The sequence below is a fragment of the Canis lupus genome, chromosome 1 (assembly GCF_003254725.2).
Source record: "Canis lupus dingo isolate Sandy chromosome 1, ASM325472v2, whole genome shotgun sequence".
Taxonomy (NCBI): domain Eukaryota; kingdom Metazoa; phylum Chordata; class Mammalia; order Carnivora; family Canidae; genus Canis; species Canis lupus.
This window is the reverse complement of record NC_064243.1, coordinates 89488024-89509696: the sequence shown is the minus strand read 5'-3', so window position 1 is coordinate 89509696 and position 21673 is coordinate 89488024. Positions and strand designations below refer to the sequence as shown.

The 21673-nt window shown below is 46.5% G+C and overlaps 1 protein-coding gene across 4 annotated transcripts in view; it reads right to left on the bottom strand.

Moving 5' to 3' along the window:
* Positions 1-2490: 2490 nt before the first annotated feature.
* DOCK8 (dedicator of cytokinesis 8) overlaps positions 2491-21673 on the bottom strand; it is a 230735-nt gene continuing 211552 nt past the window's right edge. For all 4 annotated transcript variants that reach the window (XM_025423389.3, XM_025423392.3, XM_025423391.3 and 1 more), the window contains 5 exons: positions 20786-21022; positions 17793-17936; positions 16141-16247; positions 7110-7280; positions 2491-6513 (listed from right to left, as the gene is read on the bottom strand). In XM_025423389.3, the coding sequence (XP_025279174.1) occupies positions 6453-6513; positions 7110-7280; positions 16141-16247; positions 17793-17936; positions 20786-21022 (720 nt within the window). In that variant the 3' untranslated portion in view covers positions 2491-6452. The remainder of the gene's footprint in view (positions 6514-7109; positions 7281-16140; positions 16248-17792; positions 17937-20785; positions 21023-21673) is intronic.

The following is a 21673-nucleotide window of genomic DNA, read 5'->3' as shown; positions in this document are numbered from 1 at the left end:
GAGACAGAGACACAGGCAGAGGGAGAAGCAGGCTCCCTGCGGGGAGCCCGATGCGGGACTCGATCCCAGGACCCCAGGATCACGACCTGAGCTGAAGGCAGATGCTCAACCACTGAGCCACCCAGGCATCCCTAGGTTTAAGATCATTAAGAATAAAGTTTAGGTTGAGTCAAAGGATGCCATCAGAAAGGGGAGGAAATCCTCTTAATCCTTGCCCATGCATTAATAGTCAAGAGTGAATGGAAAGCCATTCCTCTGGGGCCAATTTACCCTAACCGACTGTCCTCCTTTCAATACTGGTTTTAGCTCAGAGATAAAAAAGGAATAGCTGGAAGAAATCATCACTGGTGGTCATCCTCATTCATTATTTTGGTGTTTACAAACATCCATTGAGTATCTATTATGGGCCAGATTCTGGGGATACAAGGATGAGTGAAGGACATAATTTTGATGCTTGACGTTCTCCACTCAAATTTACTGTTACTCCATTTCCATGCCCCTCACTCTCCAATCAGTGGTCCTCCCCACTCTCAGCTCTATAGTTCCCATTCCTGATCATGTGCACCATTTTTGGCAAGACACCCCAGAGGATGAATGACTGGAACAGTGACACATCTCACTCCTGTCTATCCCAGTCCCCACTTTTCTTCAGGATATGCTAAGCCCTAGGTTCTCCTTCTTATACTGCATATCGTCTTCATCTCCCTGCTGGGGGATAGTCCTCCCAGGTCAGTGGGAGGACTATCCCCCGGGTAGTGAACCACTACCCGGATTGTGAACATGATAGAAACTGTCATCCTGACCTCCACACAAGCTCTTCTTGCCTTAAAGCAAAATGTTTGGTAGTGAGCCTTCCATGGTTTGCTTTGCTTCCTTTCCCCTTCTGCCCAGTTTTATTTTTTTCTTTAAAGATTTTATTTATTTATTCACAATAGACAGAGAGAGGCAGAGACATAGGGAGAAGCAGCCTCTCTGTGGGGAGCCCAATGAGGGACTCGATCCCAGGACTGTGGGATCATGACCTGAGCTAAAGGCAGATGCTCAACCATTGAGCCACCCAGGTGTCCCTCTTCCCAGTCCTTGAGTCCTTTCTCACTAGCCATGTGGTTTGACTCCATTTCTAGTGTGACGGGAGAACGTTGGTTAGCATAAGCCACTCCAATTAGAATAAACCCAAGAGATTTCCCTGAGAATTCTGGAACATATGAGGTTGTGAGACTCAGGATGGCCTGATGGACTCCCATCCTGAGGGATGAGCTGCTGAAAGCCTGAAAATAGAGCCAACCAAGAGGAATCAGTGATAAAAAGTGGACCCAGGACACAGCATGTAGGTCCTGAATCAAGCTCCATCTGAACCAATGATACCTCTGGGTTGTCCTGTTACATCAGCCAATAAACTCCACCAGTTGAGTTTGGTTTTCTGTCCCTCACAAAAGGCTGCCAACTGAGAACTACTTTTAGGCTAAGTTTTCTCAAGTGGTATGCCATGGTGCACCCAGGAACTGGGTTACAGGTATTCCTAGAGATGGACTGGTCCAGCTCACTGGGAGGGACTCAGGGCAGCCAGAGCTCTGGGGCTAGAAATCTTTAGCAGCAAGTAGCTTTATCCATTAATCTCAGTGAGACAACAAATACAGAATTTTAATATACTCCATTATGGTGATTTTAAAATATGTCCAAAAGTTCTTTAACATTCCTCTATTCAAAATGTACAGCCTAATAGTTCTCCCTCTGAATGGGGACAGAATCTGGTGGCTTGCTTCTGGTGCCGCTTCCACAGAATACGGCAGGGTGCCTGGGGGGCTCAGTCGGTTGTCTACCTTTGGCTCAGGTCATGATCCGGGGTCCAGGGGTTGAGTCTCAATGGGGAATCTTCTCTCTCTGCCCCTCCCCCTACTTTTTTTTTCTCTCTCTCTCAAATAAATAAATAAAATCTTTAAAAAAATAAAGTGGGCAGCCCCGGTGGCTCAGCGGTTTAGCGCTGACTTCAGCCCGGGGCCTGATCCTGGAGACCCGGGATCAAGTCCCGCATTGGGCTCCCTGCGTGGAGCCTGCTTCTCCCTCTGCCTGTGTCTCTGCCTCTTTATCTCTCTCTGTGTCTCTTATGAATAAATAAATAAAATCTTAAAAAAAAATAAAGCATAGAATATGGCAGATGTAAGGGAGTCTGGCTTTGGAGGCTAGGTCATAAAGGACATTGCCACTCTCATCTTACTTCCCTTGTATCCCTACCCCTGGGGAGTCAGCAGTCATGTCAGGAGGGCACTCCAGCAGTGTGGGGACAGGTCCCCTGAACTTGATAAAGCCTCCCAACAATGACCAGCACCAACTTTCCTATGTTGGGAATGAGCCACCTTGGAACAAAATCCACCAGCTTCAGTCCAGCCTTCAGATGATGGCAGCTCTGGCCAATATCTCAACTACAACCTCACGTGACATCTCAAATCGGACTGCCCAGGTAAGCTACTCCTGAATTTCAAACCCGCAGTAACTGGGCGAGGATTGCTTATTGCTGTTTGAAGCTAAAGAGTTTGTGGGCTATTTGTTATGCCTCAACAGGTAACATTTAAACCCACCGTGTGAAAAAGACTGGGAAGCACTGCTTTCACTCCAAAAGAGCGATACACTGGATACTGGGGACGTACGTACCCAGCATTCTGGGATGTATTAGAACCTTTGTGGTGTTTTGTTTTGCTTGCAAAATGATACTTAATAGTAGCTTTACAACATCTAAGGTAACCAGCATGTAAAAATACATTTAAGGCAAAACAAAGGCTCCCTGTTTTTGAAAACATACTTGCGACCACAATTATCTACAACAGTTCTTAAAGTTTTCCATTTTAAAACCAAAAACCAATCTAATTGTCTTGGAAAGGACTCCTTATGGAATAGAATTAGAGAGTTGAAGACAGTGCGTGGTTTGACAACCCAATCAGGTCTGTGCAGCATGACTCATTTTCCTGCACCTTTTTTTTTTCCTTTTTAAAGATTTTATTGTTAAACAATCTCTACATCCAACATAGGGGTGGGGCTCGTACCCACAACCCTGAGATCAAGAGTCACGTGTTCCACCTACTGAGCCAGCCAGTTGCCCCTTCCTGGAGAGCCTTAAGAGATAGTGATAGTTGCATCCTTGACCTTGATGAAGGAGAGGCAGCATGAGGCTAATCAGCCAAATCCTCCAAAACCCTTGTGCAGAAGGGTTTTCCAAAGTAAAATCAAGATGCTATCGTGGTATATCAGGTTTCTCTAATTTTTAGAAAAACAAAAGGCTTCATTTGCTTTACCTCCTTTAGGAATGATTTTTTTTTTTTTTAAGGAATGTTTAAAGTGCTTCCTTCTTTTTTTTTTTTTTAGATTTATTTATTTATTCATGAGAGACACACAGAGAGAGGGATAGGCAGAAGGAGAAGCAGGCTCTCTGCAGTGAGCCTGATGCAGGACTCGATCCTAGGACCTCAGCATCACGACCTGAACGGAAGGCAGATGCTCAACAGCTGAATCACCCAGGTGTCCCAAAAATGCTTCTTTCTTAACCCCATGTTTAAGGGTTAAGAGGACCTGTGTCCGGGGTCTTTGTTTCTGCCATTACTTATAGAAGTACAGCAATGACACTACTATATTTATAACCGTTACGTGAGGAACAGCTAAACTCTCTGGAACTGAGAAAAGAGCCAGGATTAGCTCAGGAAGATATGAGAACCCAAGCCAAGGTTGGCCAGTCCAAACCCCCAATTCCAAACTGAGAAAAGAGCCAGGATTAGCTCAGGAAGATATGAGAACCCAAGCCAAGGCTGGCCAGTCCAAACCCCCAGTCGGGAGGCCCATGACTATGCATTCCTCTTCACCTCTTACGGGAAACCCACGGGCTCTCACTCAGAATTCTGTCGTTCTCTCTCCAGACATTATTCCCACTATCTTCAGAGCCCACACCTCAGAGGCATCAAGTTGCAAAAGCTGGAAGCTTCGAGATTGCACTGTCCAATATCGTAGCCACTAGCCGCATGTGGCTATCGAGCACCAGAAATGTGACTGGTCTTAACTGAGATTACAATCTGTATGTGTAAAATACATACATACAGACACTGAAGATGGTATAAAAAGAGGTTGTAAAATATCTCGCTAATACTTTTTATATTGATGTGTTAAAATGATAATGTTTTTATATAGCAGGTTAACTAAAATGTATTGTTAAAATTAATTCTACCCATTTCTTCGTATGATTTTTTTTTACTGCTGCTGCTACTAGAAAATGTAAAATTATTTATGTGGGCTGCATCGCATTTCTAAGGGGAAGTGCTATTCCAGGAGCAGGTCTACTCATACTCATTCATTTATTTAGCCATCCAGCAAACACTTATCAAGAGTCCTCCATGTGTTCAGCACTGGGTTGGAGGGTAGGATGTAGCAGTTAACATGGTCCCCAAACTCGTGAAGCAAGCAGCACCCACTGTGGTACAAGAGAGAGTTAAAAAAAAAAAAGTGACAACAGGTATCTAAAAGCAGGGGACATTTGGGGGCACCTGGGTGGCTCACTGGTTGAGCATCTGCCTTTGGATCAGGGCATGATCCTGGGGTCCTGGGATCGAGTCCCGCATCACACTTCCTACAGGGAGCCTGGTTCTCACTCTGCCTTGTATCTCTGCCTCTTTCTCTCTGTGTCTCCCATGAATAATAAATAAAATTAAAAAAAAAAAGCAGGGGACATTTAATCAGGAATATCTTAGGTCATTAGGAGTAAGAGGGCTCTTGGAGTTAGAAGTCAGCCGTAGGTAACTTACGGTACCTAAGTTGTTAGGTAACCTAACACTTACTGGTTGAGGGCAAAAATATAATCAATACTGGTAGTGATGCCCCACCTTGAATTGTTCATGAAAGGTTATGCTCTGGAGGGCCTATTCTAGTCTTCTCTGTATTGTGGCTACCTGTAGAGATGCTTTTCCTCACTGAGCTGGTGGGCTTCGGAGGATAGGGACAATGTGACTTGATCTCCATCTCACCCAGTACCTCCCACATAGAAGACACTGAACAGCATCTGGAATTAAAGTACATCATATGTACTCATTTAGGAAAGCCAGTAAGTGTCTAATACACTTTAGAAAGAGTCCTGCCCCCAAATGCCTGAGAGCCAAAAAATGTACCATGTAAATGAGTAAGCTTTAGTGATGATAAAAAAAAAAGACCACTTTCAGAATATAAATTCATGCATACCTGATGGTATAAGCACCCAAAAAAGTTCTGAATTCTCCAAATTAAATTATCTTTTATGAACATCAGATTAAATATTGCATAAGCGGTGCGACCCAGGGTAGCACTGTCGGGAGGCCCATGACTATGCATTCCTCTTCTCTGAAGTGCTTTGCAAGAGTTACAAGTTGTCAAAATAAAAAACCACAAGTCGCAAAGGGAAGCATTTTTGCTTGCGATTCAGATTACATTTTTAGTACCAGCCAAGGTCAACAAGGCATAATAAAAATATATAATTTAATCCTCAAGCAATAATTTTGTTCCTCTGTCTCCTAAAGTACATTGTCAGAAGAAGTTGAAGCTGAATCTGCTCTGTAGCCAATACGCACAAGCTGACAGACGGCATGATGTTCTGAAATGAAAGCAGTGCTATTATCCTTTTATAAAAGTAAACTTGGTCCCCGGCAGGAGGAGAAGCAGAGTGAGCGAGGAGGAGCAGAAGGAAAAGATGCAAAGCATTATGGAGGTCGGAATGAATTTGAGTGAATGTAGCGAAGTACCATGCATCTCCTTCATCAGTGAGTGCAGCCTGCTTCTCTATAAACACGTGTTAAATTAACTTAACATATAGTAACAAGGAAGCAAAAATAACTATACAAAGTTAGTCCACCGTTACCAAAAAGGTAACAAATGAGTCCACAAATAACTCATCTATGTCCAAGTTTCCAATCATCATTATGATTTTTAGATTTTGAGTGAGGCCCCCCTCACAGATTTATTGAACGCATTTTGCACTCCTGCTAGCTCACCCTCCTTTCCCATAAACGGAATGAGTGAGGTTCGCTCTGAATAGGACAGCAGACAGTTTATCCATCTTCCCATGGGCAATTTGGGTTTTTCCTGTAAATCCAAATCTGGCCCGAGGAAGTCGTCTCACCCCCATAGACAGCGACCAACCACTCAGCAGGAGATGCGGTTGATGCTTTGCTTTGTACAGTATTGTGAAAAACCGTGCTTTGATAAATACACAGGCTCCTGTATTTAACCACCCTCCTCTATCCCCAACCCCCAGTAAGGCCCAAATCTGATCAGACCCCATTTTGGTGTAAATCCCACGGTCACTGGGATTCCAAAGCTTCCAAAGAGCTGGTTGCTCAGGGAGCATGTAGTCCGTCCTGTGCAGCCAATGTCCTGTGTTTTAAGTACCAGCCAGTACTTCTCCAGGGTCATAGAGCCTCAGTCTCCAGGTGAGAGGACAGCTTTTCTTAGCTGCCTTGTGACAACTGGGTTTCACATTTCCTGAAACTAGATCTGTGGAAGGAGTCTCTGAAATGACAAAGGAGAAAGAGAGGGGGGAGAAAACAGGTAAGAAATATCAAGTAGCCTTTTAAAGAGAGGGAATGCAGGTGGGGGGAATCACCCATGGAAAAAGACAAGGATTGGGGGGAACTCAGGAAGTTCATGCATGAGCAAAGGTCCTGAGATCCCTTCACAGCAAACCAGGAAAAACACAGGAGGAAGGGGGTCCTGGGAAGACCATGGGAAGAAGGCCAACAGGAGGGACACTTGAGTGTCTGCCTTCGGCTCAGGGAGTGATCCCAAGGTCCTGGGATCGAGCCCCACATCGGGCTTCCCATAGGTAGCCTGCTTCTCCCTCTGCCTCTCTCTCTGAGTCTCTTATGAATAAATAAAATCTTAAAAAAAAAAAAAAAAGAAGGCCACCATGAAGGGGTCCCAGGGAGGTCAAGGAGAAGAAAGAAGGAGCAGAAGTAGTCAGGGTGGAAGCAGGACAGATCAGGGCTCTGGCATCTTCTCTGACCGCAGGTGCACTCCCAGCCCCCGAGAGCAGCAGAGCGCCCTGACCACCGGGACCTCACTGCTGTCCTTCATGTCCCAGGAAGAGGCCTCGGCCCTGAACTTACCTCTTTTGACTCTCAACTCTGAATATTGGCTTGTAGAGTTCTGGAATCTTCCGCTCGATCATTGGCCTGAGGTTCTCTTTCAGCTTGTTGTAGTTCTTTCGGAGCTCCTGCTGATACTCCCTCTGGTCCGCGGTGATGAGACGCTTGTTTTTCTCCACGGCCTCACCGCACCTGAGACGCAAACATCAGGGTTGTGTGTGTGTGTGGGGGGGGGGGGGGAGAGGGGAGAGATGAGTTTTATTTCACAGGAGTTTGAAGTGCCTAGATGCTATCGAGCATCTTGAGTACCTCCAAGAGTGTCTACAAACTTGGTGGCTCTATCTGGATTGCCGGTGGAGCCTTTCCAAATTCAGTCTTCTGCACCATATCTCAGATTTAATGAATCAGAATCTCTAAGGAGTAACACCCAGGAATTTCTGTTTTTGAAAATGACCCAGAGATCTTCATGTCCTGAGCTGCCACACGCTAGGCACTATTACAAAGAGTTTTCCACATGCCATCTGGTTCATTTTCCCAGCAAATCTGGAAAGTCTGTATTTATCTCCATTTTGTCCTTGAAGCTCAGAAATGTTAGGTCACTTGACCAAGATAACACTGTGCGGAAGTGGTGAGTCCAGGAGTCAAACTCAAGGACATTGTTATGCTCACAAGAAACTCACTGTGATTTAGGGTCACGTGGCCGACTGAACAGGTGCCACTCAGCCCCCACCCCTCTCCTGCTATATACACCTGGAGGGAAAGCATAGCAGAAAATTTGTTGTAAGATAAAGGGAAGCCCCAGGTGCCAGAAAGGACGAGAAAAGTCATAATCAGAGTAATGGCAGGAGCTGAGGCCATGGCAGCTGCCACAGGTCAAGACTGCACACAGGTCCTGGAGCCTGGGAGAGGACCGTGTGCTGGGTGCTCACACGGGACAGGAAATGGAGCCTTGGCCAGTGGCAAAGCGGGGCTCTGGATATGTCGCCTGCAAAGATTTTTGGGGGCTTGAAAGTCTGCCTCATTCATGAAAGGAGATCTAGACAAATACTGCCACTTGTCCAGAGAGGTAAGGCGAAAGCTTGCGAAGACTTAGGGGCTGTCAGTGGGAAAGAAAGTCACCCTAAGGAATTGAAATTCTAGGTTTGCACCACATGTGGGTGTGAGTCACAAATTTATACTCCTGTGTGGTAAGCGCTCCAAGGTGAGAAACGTACTTTAAAAGCAACCAAGATAACTGGAATCCCTACAGCACAGAGGGAAATGAAGGTGAAGTTGCTCTGAAGAAACGCTTCCTCAGTCGGGGCTCAGGGGCCACCCACAGGAAGAGTGTCCCTTGCCAAAGATGAGCTCACAATAAAATGTCACAAAGCATATGAGGAAACTGATTATCCTGAGGGAGGAGGGCCAACAGACGCAACCAGCAGAAGAAATAGCTCAGTACGAATCTGAGATGGCAGGATAACAAAAAGACCAAAGTTAACACAGAAGTGTAATTTAAAAAATGTATAGGGCAGCCCCGGTGGCTCAGCGGTTTAGCACCGCCTTCAGCCCAGGGCGTGATCCTAGAGACCCGGGATCGAGTCCCACGTCGGGCTCCCTGCATGGAGCCTGCTTCTCCCTCTGCCTGTGTCTCTGCCTCTTTCTCTCTGTGTGTCTCTCACAAATAAATAAATAAAATCTTAATTAAAAAAAAAAACACCATAAAATTCATGATTAAAAAAATTGGAGAGTCTGAAAAAAAGAGACCAGGAAATTTCAGGAAAGAACCAAATGGAACTTCTAGGAATAAAAATATAATCACTAAGGGTGCCCGGGTGGCTCAGTTGGTTAAGCATCTGCCTTCAGCTCAGGTCATGATCCCGGGGTCCTGGGATTGAGCCCCAATCCCTGCTCAGCAGGTTGTCTGCTTCTTCCTCTCCCTCTGCTCCTCCTCCTGTTTGTGTTCTTTCTCTCTGTCAAATAAGTACATAAAATCTTAAAACAAAACAAAACAAAACAAAACAAAAAAGAGCGAGCCATGCCCTAAATCTACGTTCTCAAGGTTGGCCATTTCTCTTGGGAAATCTACACATCATCATAGAACTATGGTGCAAATAATTGTTTAAATGGCCTTATCTGTACCATTTTCATTAGGTCCACAAATACGGACTGGGCTGCTCTCACTCAGGGGTACCACCATTCTAGAAGTTCACCTTTTTTTTTGTTTCTGCCTTTGTTGATAAGGTCACTGAACACAAGCATTTTCTTATAGCAGATGTGCCTGGAGGTTTCCAGCACTCAGAATCCTACAGAAACCAGACTGAAAGGAAGGACATTTTCGCTCCAGAATGTGGCTCCTGGCATGTGCAGACAGTCTCTTCCAGGGGCTGAGATCTCTGTAAGGAGTTCGGTGTCTTTTCTGCAGGAGGGTTGTCAGAACCCCAACTCTGTCTCTGTCGGCCTCCCTCCTCCATGATGCTCCATTAGCACAGCCCTCACATCAGCCCTTGGGAAGGCAAACAACTCCTAGTTCCTTCCTCAGTCCATTCTCTCTCTTTTCTGGTAACAGAACTCCAGTCGGTGAGCCTACCTGGGAAGTTCCATTTCCTAGCCTCCCTTAACAGCGATGGCTGATGAGATACAAAACGAAGTCACCAGGAAAGCTCTTCAAAGGGGGTAAGGCTTTTGCTCTTTCCTCATCTCTACTCCTGATACTTTCTGAGGATGTGGTCACGATGGCTAGAGCCCTAGCAGCCATCTTGCGACGGTGAGGATGGATGCACCATAATCGGGGCGGCAGAGCAAAGGAATGGAAAGAGCCAGGGTCACTGATAACATAGTTCTGGGATGACTACCTTTGATCTTCTTTTAAATAAGAGCAAAATAAGTTCCTATCTTATTTAAGCCATCTTCCTTCCATTCCCTGTTACGAGCAACTGAATGTAGTTCCTAAAGAGAACAGCATGGCATCAGAGTTACGAGTATAGATTCTGGAGCCTGAGCATTCAATTCTAAATCCTGCTTTGCTGCACATCAGCTTTGTGACATTAGGCAAGGGATTGAACTTTCTCGTGCCTTAGTTTCTTTACCTGTGATATGGAGGTCATAATAGCTCACCTCGTAATTCTTGTAAGGACTGAATGAGTGAAAACATACACAATGCTTAGAAACTTAGAGTAAGAATTCTTATTGTTCTTACGGGTATGGTTCTTCATGGACCCAGTCTGAGTAAAGAAGTAATTCGTTCAATATGAGAACCATGAAATATTAGAGTTTATATTCCTGTCCCTTGTTTTTCACAATTTTTAAAAAAAATATTTTATTTATTTATGAGAGACACACACAGAGAGAGAATGTGCATGAGTGGTGAGGAGGAGCAGAGAGAGAGGGAGAAGCAGACTCCCTGCTGAGCAGGGAGCCCAACCTGAGGCTCGGTCCCAAGACCTCGGGATCATGACCTGAGCCGAAGGCAGACACCTGATAGATTGAGCCACCCAGGTGCCCCCCTTGTTTTTCCCAGTTAGCAAAGGATGCAGAGATGGAAAGCCTGTCCTGTGTCACACACCTGCAGGAACAGCAGGGTCAGGTGCAAATCCAGAGTCCTGCCGCTCCTCGGCTCATGTCTCCTCAGCCCCACTGTGTCTCCTGGCATGAACCTTACAGAGGCACCCAGATGATGGGTGGGCCATGTCTATATTTAAATCAGATGGTTAAGTTTCTATTTCCCCCAATTGCTCCGGTCTCTATCTGCCTCACTTAGTATGTGCCAAATGATGTTACATTTATCAATCACTTAGTATGTGCCAAGGCCTATTCTAAGCTCTGTGTATTAAGGCATCATATCCTGACACTAGATCTGAGACATAGTTATGATTATAGTTCCCATTTTAAAGATGGAGAAACTGAGGCCAGGTAACTTGCCCAAGGTCACACAGCGAGTTAAGGCACGGTGGGTAATTGAACCCAGGCAACCTGGCTCGGGGGAGCCCACGCTTCTAACCTGCAACACCACATATTCCACCTGGGAAGACACTGGCCTTAGCAGCTAGAATCCAGCTAGAATCCTTGGTCTCAAGTTGAAAGAACTCTGTCTGGAGCCCTAGTTGGTAGGACTTGGCCTTTCTCAGCTGCTTCCCGGTACCTCTTGAGCAAGCCTCTATTCAGGGCCAGTAAAGAAGCAGAACTGCTGGAATGGGGAGCATCTGACAGGGATACAGGAGAAGCTGAGGACTGGCCTCCTCCTGCCCCCAGGACTGTGCTCCAGGCCCTTTACGGCTGGGAAGGATGATGTGGGGACAGGGCATTGTGGGGGGTGGGGGGGTGGGGTGGGTGGGAAGCAGGTGGCCTCTGCTCTGGCAGAGCTGGGGCAGGTGTGAGAGCGCCGGGGCTCGGCCAGGCCCACCTCCCCGGTGGTCTCGTTCCACTCAGCCCCTGAATTGCTCCGTCCCTGGCCGGCCTCTGCGGGACCCCAGACCCCAGACCCCAGACCCAACGGCCACCTGTCCCAGGTGAAGACTTTAAATCTTGGTTTCCACCTCTTATTCACCAGTGACCTTGGGCTAATTATAACCTTCAGCCCCATTTCCTTCATCTATAAAGTGGGTTTATGGGGATGAAGCGGTGTCAGGTGTGTGAGGATCGAGCCGAGCCGCCACCACAGAGGGCTTCACGGTCCTCGTTGCTGGCTTTTCGTGGAGTGAAGTAGGGGTGATGGCCTAACGAAAAGCACCATCCTGTGTGCCCCCCACTGCTGTAGGACACAGGGCTGTGGGGGCAGGGAATGCACCTTGGGGCAGACCAGGGGCAGGTTCTTGCTGCTGTCCCCTTGGAGCTACCTCTACCTCCCCTGGGTGGGTCTGTGTGGCTGCTGGTCTCATGGAAGGTACAGTGGCCCTTCCCCTCCTCCTAAAAAGCCAGATGTGGGAAGGGGGGTGGCTAGATTGGGGATCCGGGCTTCAGAGGATGTCCAGCCTCACATCTGACACCTGGAAGCAGATTCTGAGGACCTAAGGAGAACACTAGAATCCAGGTTCACCAGATCAGACCAGTGCTTGATGCACATTACACTTGCGGCCTTAACCTCTTACAGGCACTGGACTTCTGTCCTGAAGAGTCACAGAGTCCTGGGGTTCACAGGCTTATGTAATCTTCTCTTCAGTACCAGCCCCAGCAACCCTGGGGTGTGAGAGAGCATGAATGAGCCCTGAGGGCCATGAGCTCGCTCATGAGAGTTGGGGGACGGGGGAGCTAAGAGAGAAAGATAAGCTCACACTATAACCAAAATGGATTTTGTTGTTGTTGTTGTTGTTTAGAATCATTATAGGAACCAGGAGGGAGGGAAAAGCCCGGGCTCTCAGTTTTCCAGCATCCTTGGCCCACTGATGAGGTCTCTGTGACCCTAGAAAAGTGACAAAAGTCATTCCTATGTCCCCCCCACCGATCGCTTCAGCGCAACCCCTCCTGATGTTTAAGGCTTTGTTTTCAAATATTCAAATCTCTTCCTACCTCCTGTGTATAGGGTTTCTACCTACACTATACACAGTTGGTTTTCCTTTGGCCAATTGGGTGAATTCTCGCTCCTTCCTCTTCACGGACCCTAACTGCAGCTTAAAAACACCACCACCCGGGGCACCTGGGTGGCTCAGTAGTTGAGCATCTGTCTTCAGCTCAGGTCGTGATCTGGGGATCAAGTTCCGTATCAGGCTCCCTGTGGAAGCCTGCTTCTCCCTCTGCCTGTGCCTCTGCCTCTCTCTGTGTGTCTCATGAATAGATAAATAAAATCTTTAAAAAAAACAAAAACAAAAACAAAAACGCCAATCACCCCACAGCCCGGTTTTCTGACTCGGTGACCATAGGTACATGAGAAGCCTGTCTGAGTGGGGCTGAAACCACTTCTATAAACAACTTACAACTAGTGCTGTTGAGGATGTGACCTTTTATCGAAGTATAAAAATCAATGTAGAGATCACTTAGTCTATGTAAGGATGAGAGTTCAGAGGATGCGATGGACGGAATGTCTGTGTCCTACACCTGCCCCCTAAACTCCTAACACCCCATGTGATGGTATTTGGAGGGAAGGCCTGTGGGAAGAATCCTGGTGTAGATGCCCTTAGGGATGGGACCCCATGATAGGATTAGTGCCCTTGTCAGAGAGCTTTCTTCTTTCCTCCACCATGTGAGGCTACAGGGAGAAGGTGGCCCTGCCAGCGAGAGAGCCCACGACAGGTGCCCAGCCTGCCAGCACCCTCATCTCGGCCTTCCCAACCTCCAACAGCCGGAGAAATAAATGGCTGTTGTTCTGAGCCGCTCAGTATGTGGTATTTGGTTACACCAGCCTGAGCTGAGGCAGAAACGTTAAGGAGAAAATTAAAAACTCAGATTGGCTCTGGTTGCATTGTCTAAAAAGGCTTGAGTCCTTTGGAGGGGGTGGGGGGAGGGGTGGCAGCAGAGGAAGGAAGCAGAATGGTGTATCTCACCATCTTGGCTTCCGAAGCCCTGAAGTGTTTTTGTCTTATCACAGGAAAAGGCAGGAGGGGATCCAGGTCCCCACCTGACAGCTGGCTGAGGGGCTGCAGGACTGGCTGGATGAGCAGCAGCTGTGGCGGGCCAGGCCCTGTGGCAGGTGTCTCTGTGGCCGGTCCTCTGTGGCTGGGTCCTCTGTCATCGGGCTGTCTGTGGCCAGTCCTCTGTGCTGGGGCCTCTGTGGCCAGGCCAGTGCCATGACAGCTGGGTCAGAGGCCACTGCCCGGTGGCAGGACGTTGCTGCAGCCCACTGGCAAGTGTACACTCCTGCTCTCAGCAAAGAGGCATCGGAAAGCTCACTTCTGTTTGCAGATCTGGGCTTATCAAGCCACTGCCCCGGGAGCTCACTCCAGGGAAAACCTAAGAGCTCTTCAACCTCCATATTTTCCACTCTTGCATCACCTCTGCTGTCGGAAGCAGAGAGCAGGGAGGAAAGACACGGTGCAAACAGTGTGACACGATATTTACTCTGCTCATTAAAAGGCTATAACTTGCTAAGGGGACTGGAGAAGCTATTAAGCAATTGGGGGTGGGGTGGGGTGGGGAGGGGAAGGTCTCCTCGTCCATGGCTGTCCTGAGGGTAGGATTTACAGACCAGGAAACAAAATCACGTCTCCTCTTAACAAGACTGCTCTATGGTTCAGTTCTGTTCAGAGCCCCATCTCCCCTACTGCTGTCGTTCCTCCGTCCTCCTGTCCTGGCAGGCTCCCGGGAACGTGCAGCTCTTGCTGACTCCAAAGAGCCCAGAGGTACCCCTGGAGTTTGGGCAGTTGGTTGCTTTACCGGCCACAGCTCCCTCTTCTGATCACCCACTTTGTTCTACCTAAATATTTGAGATGAAGTTTAAGTGATGTTTCCAGAGGCTCCCCCGGCCCTCCAGCCTCTAAGGCACTGTCCCTTTCTGAACCCTGCAACCCTGGATTTCCGTGTCGGTACTTAGCTGTGCACACAGGGGTCCTGTATTCCCACAACTGATCATATCCAGGTTGTGATCTGTCTCCTTAAACATTCCAGAGAGGCCAGGGACACTACCAGCCTCAGGGACCTTCGACCATAACTTATTTTATTTATTTTTTAAAGATTTATTTTATTTTAGAGAGAGCATGTGAGGAAGGGGGAGAGGGAGAGAGAGAACCATAAGCAGGCTCCCCCCCTGAGCAGGGAGCCTGCCATGGGTCTCAATCCCAGGACCCTGAGATCACGACCTGAGCAGAAATCAAGAATTGGACGCTTAACCGACTAAGTCACCCAGGTGTTCCCCCTAAATAATTTGAAGTGAAGATGTGTGAAGAGGAAATGGATTTTTAAAAATTCCCCCAATATTTTTCTAGTTTTTTTGTCCTGTAAAAATGCACTATCGCCTAAAGAAAATGCAGCTTCTGTGTAAGAATTGCTCTCAAATACAAGAAGCAATTCAAATACTAAAATATTAATAAATATAATCTCTGTGTGTGTGTGTGCCATGTATGTGCACAAGTACACGCCCATGGACTGAGTGTGTCTCCTCCACACACAGCAAGTGTGCAAACCCCTCACCGGAGCCTATGGAGGAGGAGTAGGTCTCATCCTACCCGACACTGGCATGCTGCTGAGTTTTCAGTGAATTGAGCAAGCCTGTACTTTTAGCCTCCTTTATCCCCCATCTGCCAAGGGAGTTTATTCCTAGACTTGATAATGCTTCTCTGAGGTTAAAAAGAAAGTCTGGTACACATTTTCCTGATGTCATTACCTCCTGTGGGTGAAAAGTCACCATATCCTTCATAATCATTCATTTTAGGGCCACAGGAGACCCCACGGTAACCGTCTGTACCGCAATAGCTTGCAAGACCTTGCGCAAAGACCCACTCCAATGCTGCCCGAACAGGCCACTCTTGATGCCACCCCACAGAAGCATGTCTGACAACAGGGCCACCAGAGACACGATACTTTCTGAAAATCCCAACTTTAGAATTGCCTTTCACCACATTTGAGGCAGGGTCTAGTCTTAAGATTCGAAAAATAAGCTATTGTGTGATATTAAAACTTATGAAGCCAATGCCAACACCCTCTCAGACTTGAAAGTAGTCATTGTAGACGATCAGCAGATGGAAGTATGGGCTATGTGGTTCAACAAGATCTGGATTTGAATTCCGCTCTCCTACTAACTAGCTGTGTGACCTTAGGCAAAATCATTTCCTATCTCCAAACCTCTGTTCCCCCTTTTCCAAAGCGAGGCTGGTGATAATACCTGTCTGATGTGTGAGGCACACATGAGACAATAAACATGAAAGCACTTTATAGTTTAAATGTCGGTTATTTACTGGCACACGCAGCACACTGGCACACTGCAGCTGTGGTTCTCAGCCCTGAGTGTGCATCAGAATCCCTAGAGGGCTTGTTAAAACCCAGACTGCTGGGTCCCACATCTGGAGATTCTGATTCAGTAGCTCTGGTTGGTGCCCAAGAATTTGCCTTTCTAGCAAGTTCTCAGGTGATGCTGCAGCTGCTGGCCTGGGGGGCCACACTTTGAGAACCATTGCACTACTTCCTTCCCAGCCACATTCCTTCTTACCGCATTATGAATTCCTTAAAGCATAATCTCAGCTTGTTGTGATGTCGATAGAGCTTTGGGTCAGCTGGAATTTCGGCCAAGAACACTTGGGCTACTTCCAGTGGTCCCTGGTGAAGAAAGGAACAGAACAATATGAAATTGGAAAGAAAATTAAATTACTTGGGGGGAAAAAAATCTTGGATTGACTTCTGAGTTTGAACACTTAATTCCGTAGGTGGTATGACCAAAACAAAAAACAAAAAACAAGCAAAAAAAAAAAAAAAAAAAAAAAAAAAATCAAGGAAGGTCCTGAACTTCTTAGGCAACTTTGATTTCTTAGGAGTCTGAACATTTAGGAGAATACTCAGAAGTATAAATGCATTTTCTGTTTTTTTTTTAAGATTTTATTTATTTATTTGAGAGAGAGAGAGTGCGTGTGAGCAGGTGTGGGTAGGGGAGGGGCAGAGGGAGAAGGAGAAGTGGACTCCCCACTGAGCAGGGAGCTCAATGTGGGACTTGATCCCAGGACCCCAAGATCATGACCTGAGCCAAAGGCAGTCGTTTAACCAACTGAGCCAACCAGGTGCCCCCAAATGTATTTTCTTAATCAAAGGCTATACTAATAATAGGCTCTCCTTTGTATGTAAAGGTAATACTATTGCATCACAGGGTATGTGCTTTGAGTTGCTTTTCTAAAAATGGGGATTGTCTTGATTTGTCTATTCATATATTCACTTGTTTAGTTGCCCCAGTGGTGGGCGCCATTTTGTGTAACTGCTGCCTTGCGTCAGACATATGCATAGTGTATATGTAGTCCAGGGTTGTGGGCTTATAAAGTCTTCCTTTTCATTAAAGGATTGGGACTTACAGTGAAAACTTCCCAATATTTTCTTTTATCTTGGAAATGTAATAGTCATTTCTCCTCTGCTATTTCTACTTCCCTGATATTATCTGGACACAATTTTTGCAGGCAAGTCCAGCTGTGCTGAGGAATAAGCCACAGTTCTCACTGGGTTTTTGAGTGGAGGTGTAGACAAGGACAAAAATGGCTCTGAAATTAAGGATACCCACTGGACAGAAAGTATGAAGCTAGTACTTCCCTGCATCTGAGACTGGTTTAGTTACATGCTGAGTTTGGGAGTGAGGATTGTAAGGGGTTTGACAATATCCAGCTTGGTGTGAAGTAGCCCAAGAAGCCTGGTCCCTGGTTACTCCTGGCTGGCAAGACCCCTGGCATGCTGGGTTCATCGGGTGACTGACCCAGGGGCTGCATGTTCTAGACCCTTTCCCATCTCTCCTACAGACATTCTTAGATTGGTCTCCAGCTCTGCAATGACTCTGCCTAAATTAGGCATTACTAAGTCCTCTGTAACAGGCCCCCAGATCTGGAACATGCTGCCAAGTCTGGCTTCCAAGTGAAGATCTCTCTGTGAAAACTGTCCTCCTCAGACATGGTTTACTCATGTCTGGGACTTTTCTACCATGGGTTGTTACATGAAGCAGAAGAGGTCTCCCCAAGTCTTCTAAATCTCATAAGTGTTGGGTCTAAGTTAGGGATACCATTTATGTGTGGACCAGGCTTCTCCTCAACCTCGAGAAAGGAGGATGTCGATATATAATGAAAACCAAAATAACAAGAACCAGAGGAGTTGCCACCAGCTGGTTGTGCTCACCTGATTTACAGTAGCTCCGACGGAGCCCTGAAGGACCATCTGAAGCATCTTGGCATCAGGAGGCTCCTGGTTAATGGCGACCGCTAGCTGCAAGGTCTTCTTCTTCATATCTTCAATGGCAACTTCAATTGGTGTCAAAACAAACTGAACATAAGACATAAGAGTAGGGAAGTCATTGTCTGGTCTTGTAAGCCACAGACAAATCTGGAACTATCACACACCTGGATTTGAAGAAGCAGGTAAAGAGCCTTTCAGAGTATTTCAAATAATCTGGATGGGTTAAGAGGAAGGAAAGGCCTAACATTTCTCAAACACTTACTGTATTCCAGGAACTTTGCATACATTTCTAATTTAGTCCTTCAAACCACCTCTGTCTTCTCTCCACCTTACCCAGGGATGAATTGGTAAGGTTAAGGAAGTGCCACCAAATGACACAAGGTAGTAAGCAGGGAGCTTGGAATTTGATCACCATGATGTCTACATTCAAAATCCATGTGTTCTTTCTACACTGTCAAGTTTCCTTTCCAATTATTGAACAAGTTACTTGACTTGGAAAAAGTATTAGAAGCACAGCACTCAAAGTTTTGCCCCACCTTAAAACATGATTTTGGCATCATTTGTACCTTCTCAGACTCACACTGAAGGTGATTTCCTAGTTAACAGAATTCTCTTAAGGGTCAAGCTGCTAGTTGTCAAGTTCTGCGGGTTTGGGGTAGGGTCCTTCCTGAATGTTGCAGGTGGAGTTATGCCCCTACGCCTCAACTTCATATAGTGAAGCCCTAATTCCCAGGACCTCAGAATGTGACCTTATTTGAGATAGGGTCTTTATAGAGGTAATCAAGTTAAAGAGAGGTCACTAGGATAGGCCCTCTACGTGGATGTCCCTAGAAGAAGAGGACATTTGGACACAGAGACATAGGTAGAGGGAGAGGATGTGAAGATATGCGGTGAAGACCATCATCTACAAGCCAAGGAGGGAGGCCCAGAACACATCCATTCCCCCATAACCCTTGGAAGGAACCAACCCTGCCACCATCTTGATTTGGCCCTTGGCCTCCAAAACCGTGAGACAACACATTTCTGCTGTTTAAGCCATGCAGTTCGTGTCCTTTGTTACAACAGCCCTGGCCATCTAACGCAGTGAGGTTCTCAGGGAATGAAAAAAGGCCAAGAAAAGCTGCAAGGATTCTTGGAACGCTGGGTGGCTCAGTGACTGAGTGTCTGCCTTTGGCTCAGGTTGTGATCCTGGGGTCCTGGGATTGAGTCCCACATCAGGTTCCCCACACAGAGCCTACTTCTCCCTTTGCCCCTCTCTCTCTCTCTCTCTCTGTGTGTCTTTCATGAATAAAGAAATAAAATCTTAAAAAAATAAAAATAAAAGAAATGCTGTGAGGATTCTTACTGGGACCATGAGTTTATTTTGGTGCTATGCCTTCCTGTCCTAGTATTCAGAAGGCCAAAACAATAAGAAATATAATGGATGCGTTCTAAACCAACCTCCTCTTAACTGAGCCACTCATTCAGGACTTCTCTCACCTCTCTGAAGCTTGCTCTCTGATGTGGTTGCTGAACACCCTAGCCGGTGGGCAGTGAGCTCAACCACTTCTGCTCCTGCCCCATGAGACATCCGTTCACCAACCTGATGATGCCTGTTATAGTTGTTATTTTAAATGACCTAATCTAATTAAATAATGCACAAGCTGATGAACTGTGGGTGTGGAAAGAAACAGTACTGTTTCTACAAAAACCACGCTGAATGCCAGCAAAACGTCATGAAAGTGAGCTGCCATAAAGATTCCTGCCATGTTAGGTGTGCCCAAGACAACTGTAAAGGGCTAGGGGCAAGCAAATCATAAAAATCTGGAAGGACTCTGCCCTCATATTGTTTAGCAAGTATCTTTAAGCTTCTCCTCTGCTTTATAGAGATGAAAATTGAAAATTATGAACAGGGTGTTATGGGTGGGGCTTATACTAGAAAGACAATGCTGAATTGTGATCCGCCAACCCCAAATCACAGGGAAGGCTGGGGCCCTATATAAATTGAATGACAAATAAATGTACACAGATGTATTCTAAAGTAAAATAAAGTGGAGCACCTGGGTGGTTCAGTGGTTGAATGTCCGCCTTTGGCTCAGGTTGTGATCCCGGAGTCCTAGGATCGAGTACTGTATCAGTCTCTCTGCAGGGAACCTGCTTCTCTCTCTGCCTGTGTCTCTGCCACTGTCTGTCTCTCATGAATAAATAAATAAAATCTTTAAAAATAAATAAAGTAAAATAAAGTATTTATACTATGTCTAGTTCTGAGATACTTTCTTGTTCAGCCCTATTAAAACGGATTCAAAGTCTTCTACTGTACACAGAACCAGAGAAGAGAGAGGAGTCCTTGCTCTCAGTGTAGAGATGGGGAAGCTGAATGAAAATAAGTGTCTCAGGCAATGTTGCAGGAAGAATCTGGGACTAGAACTCACCTGGTCTCTCTGTCTATTTTACATGAGGCCCCTCTTTTCAAGGGCTTTCTCTCTTGCTGTTCCTGGTCTCTCATAATTCATAACACAACTCTGACTGAATCACATATTTGCTTCTAAACATCTAAAAATTCAATATCAACCATTTAAAATTTAAATATCGATTTCATATAAACATATCATGAAAATATATGTATTAAATACTGTAATTGTGCCATTATATTTAAGTTAAAGATATTACTTCAAAACATAAAATATTTAAATATAAAATGACGCTATAAAATGTGCAGCTGTCTAAATGGGATTCCCTGGAGCCATGAGGATCACAGTATAACCACCACAATATATTTCAAGTGTGTCCTTTTTTTGGGTTCTCACTCCAGTCTGCCATGAAGGAGCATGGAGGAGGTGTCTGTGTGTGTGTGTGTGTGTGTGTGTGTGTGTGTGTGTATGTGTCATCCTGGGAGGGAGACTCATGCATTCAGCAGTGACCTCAGCCCGGAGCCCGTTGGCTCCAGATGCCATTACCTCTTCCTTCTGGATGACGCTGATCCTGGTCTTGATGTAGGGGAAGGCGTGCATGGTGGTCAGGATGGTGTTCCGCCGGTACTGCTCATGCAGGTCTCCCCGGGGCCGCCCCTCCAGGGTGAAGGGGGTGGTGTACATGAACCTCCGCAGATTGAAATTCTTCTCAAAGTAGGTTACCCTGTCTTTCATCTCATACTCATCAAAGTAGGGTTCCACGAAAGTGATCTGTATGTAGGCCTGAGGGGAAGAGGGTGAGGGAAGGAGGAGATGAGCTCGTCTGGATACACTGGGGAGGCTTGCTGGGACACAGCACAGCTGCACCACCCCTGTGCGCACCCCGAAGCCACAGAAGCTGAGAACGTCAGGCCAGACGTCAGCTATCCCTGCTCTGCACCCCTAGGGAGAGACAGGGTGTGAGAAGGACAGGGCAACGTGCCCGTGTGAAGTCAGGTCTCCAAGCTGCCCCTCTAAACTGCCCTAACTGGTCCAACTGAAATTTGGTATGGAAGTTCGCCAACTGCCATTCAGAACAGACAATCTTTCCTTTCTGGAAAAACCATGACCCCTACACACTTAGTAGGATGGCCAAACTGGAGACAAGTGACAAGACTGGGCCCCGCCAGGGATGGAAAGAAGCTGGAACTTTCAGATTCCAAGGGTGGGAATGCAAACTCGTACAGCCCCTTCTGAAGTAGGGTAACAGTTTCTCACTCAGGTACATGACACTGACCATACGACCCAGCAGCCCCAAATGATAGGCGTATCCAAGAGAGATGAAAACTGTACGTACCACAACCCATACACAATGTCTACAGCAGGAGAGTTCATCGTAGACAAGAACCGGAAACAACCCCAACGTCCTTCCAGTGGGAATGGGTAACTGAACGG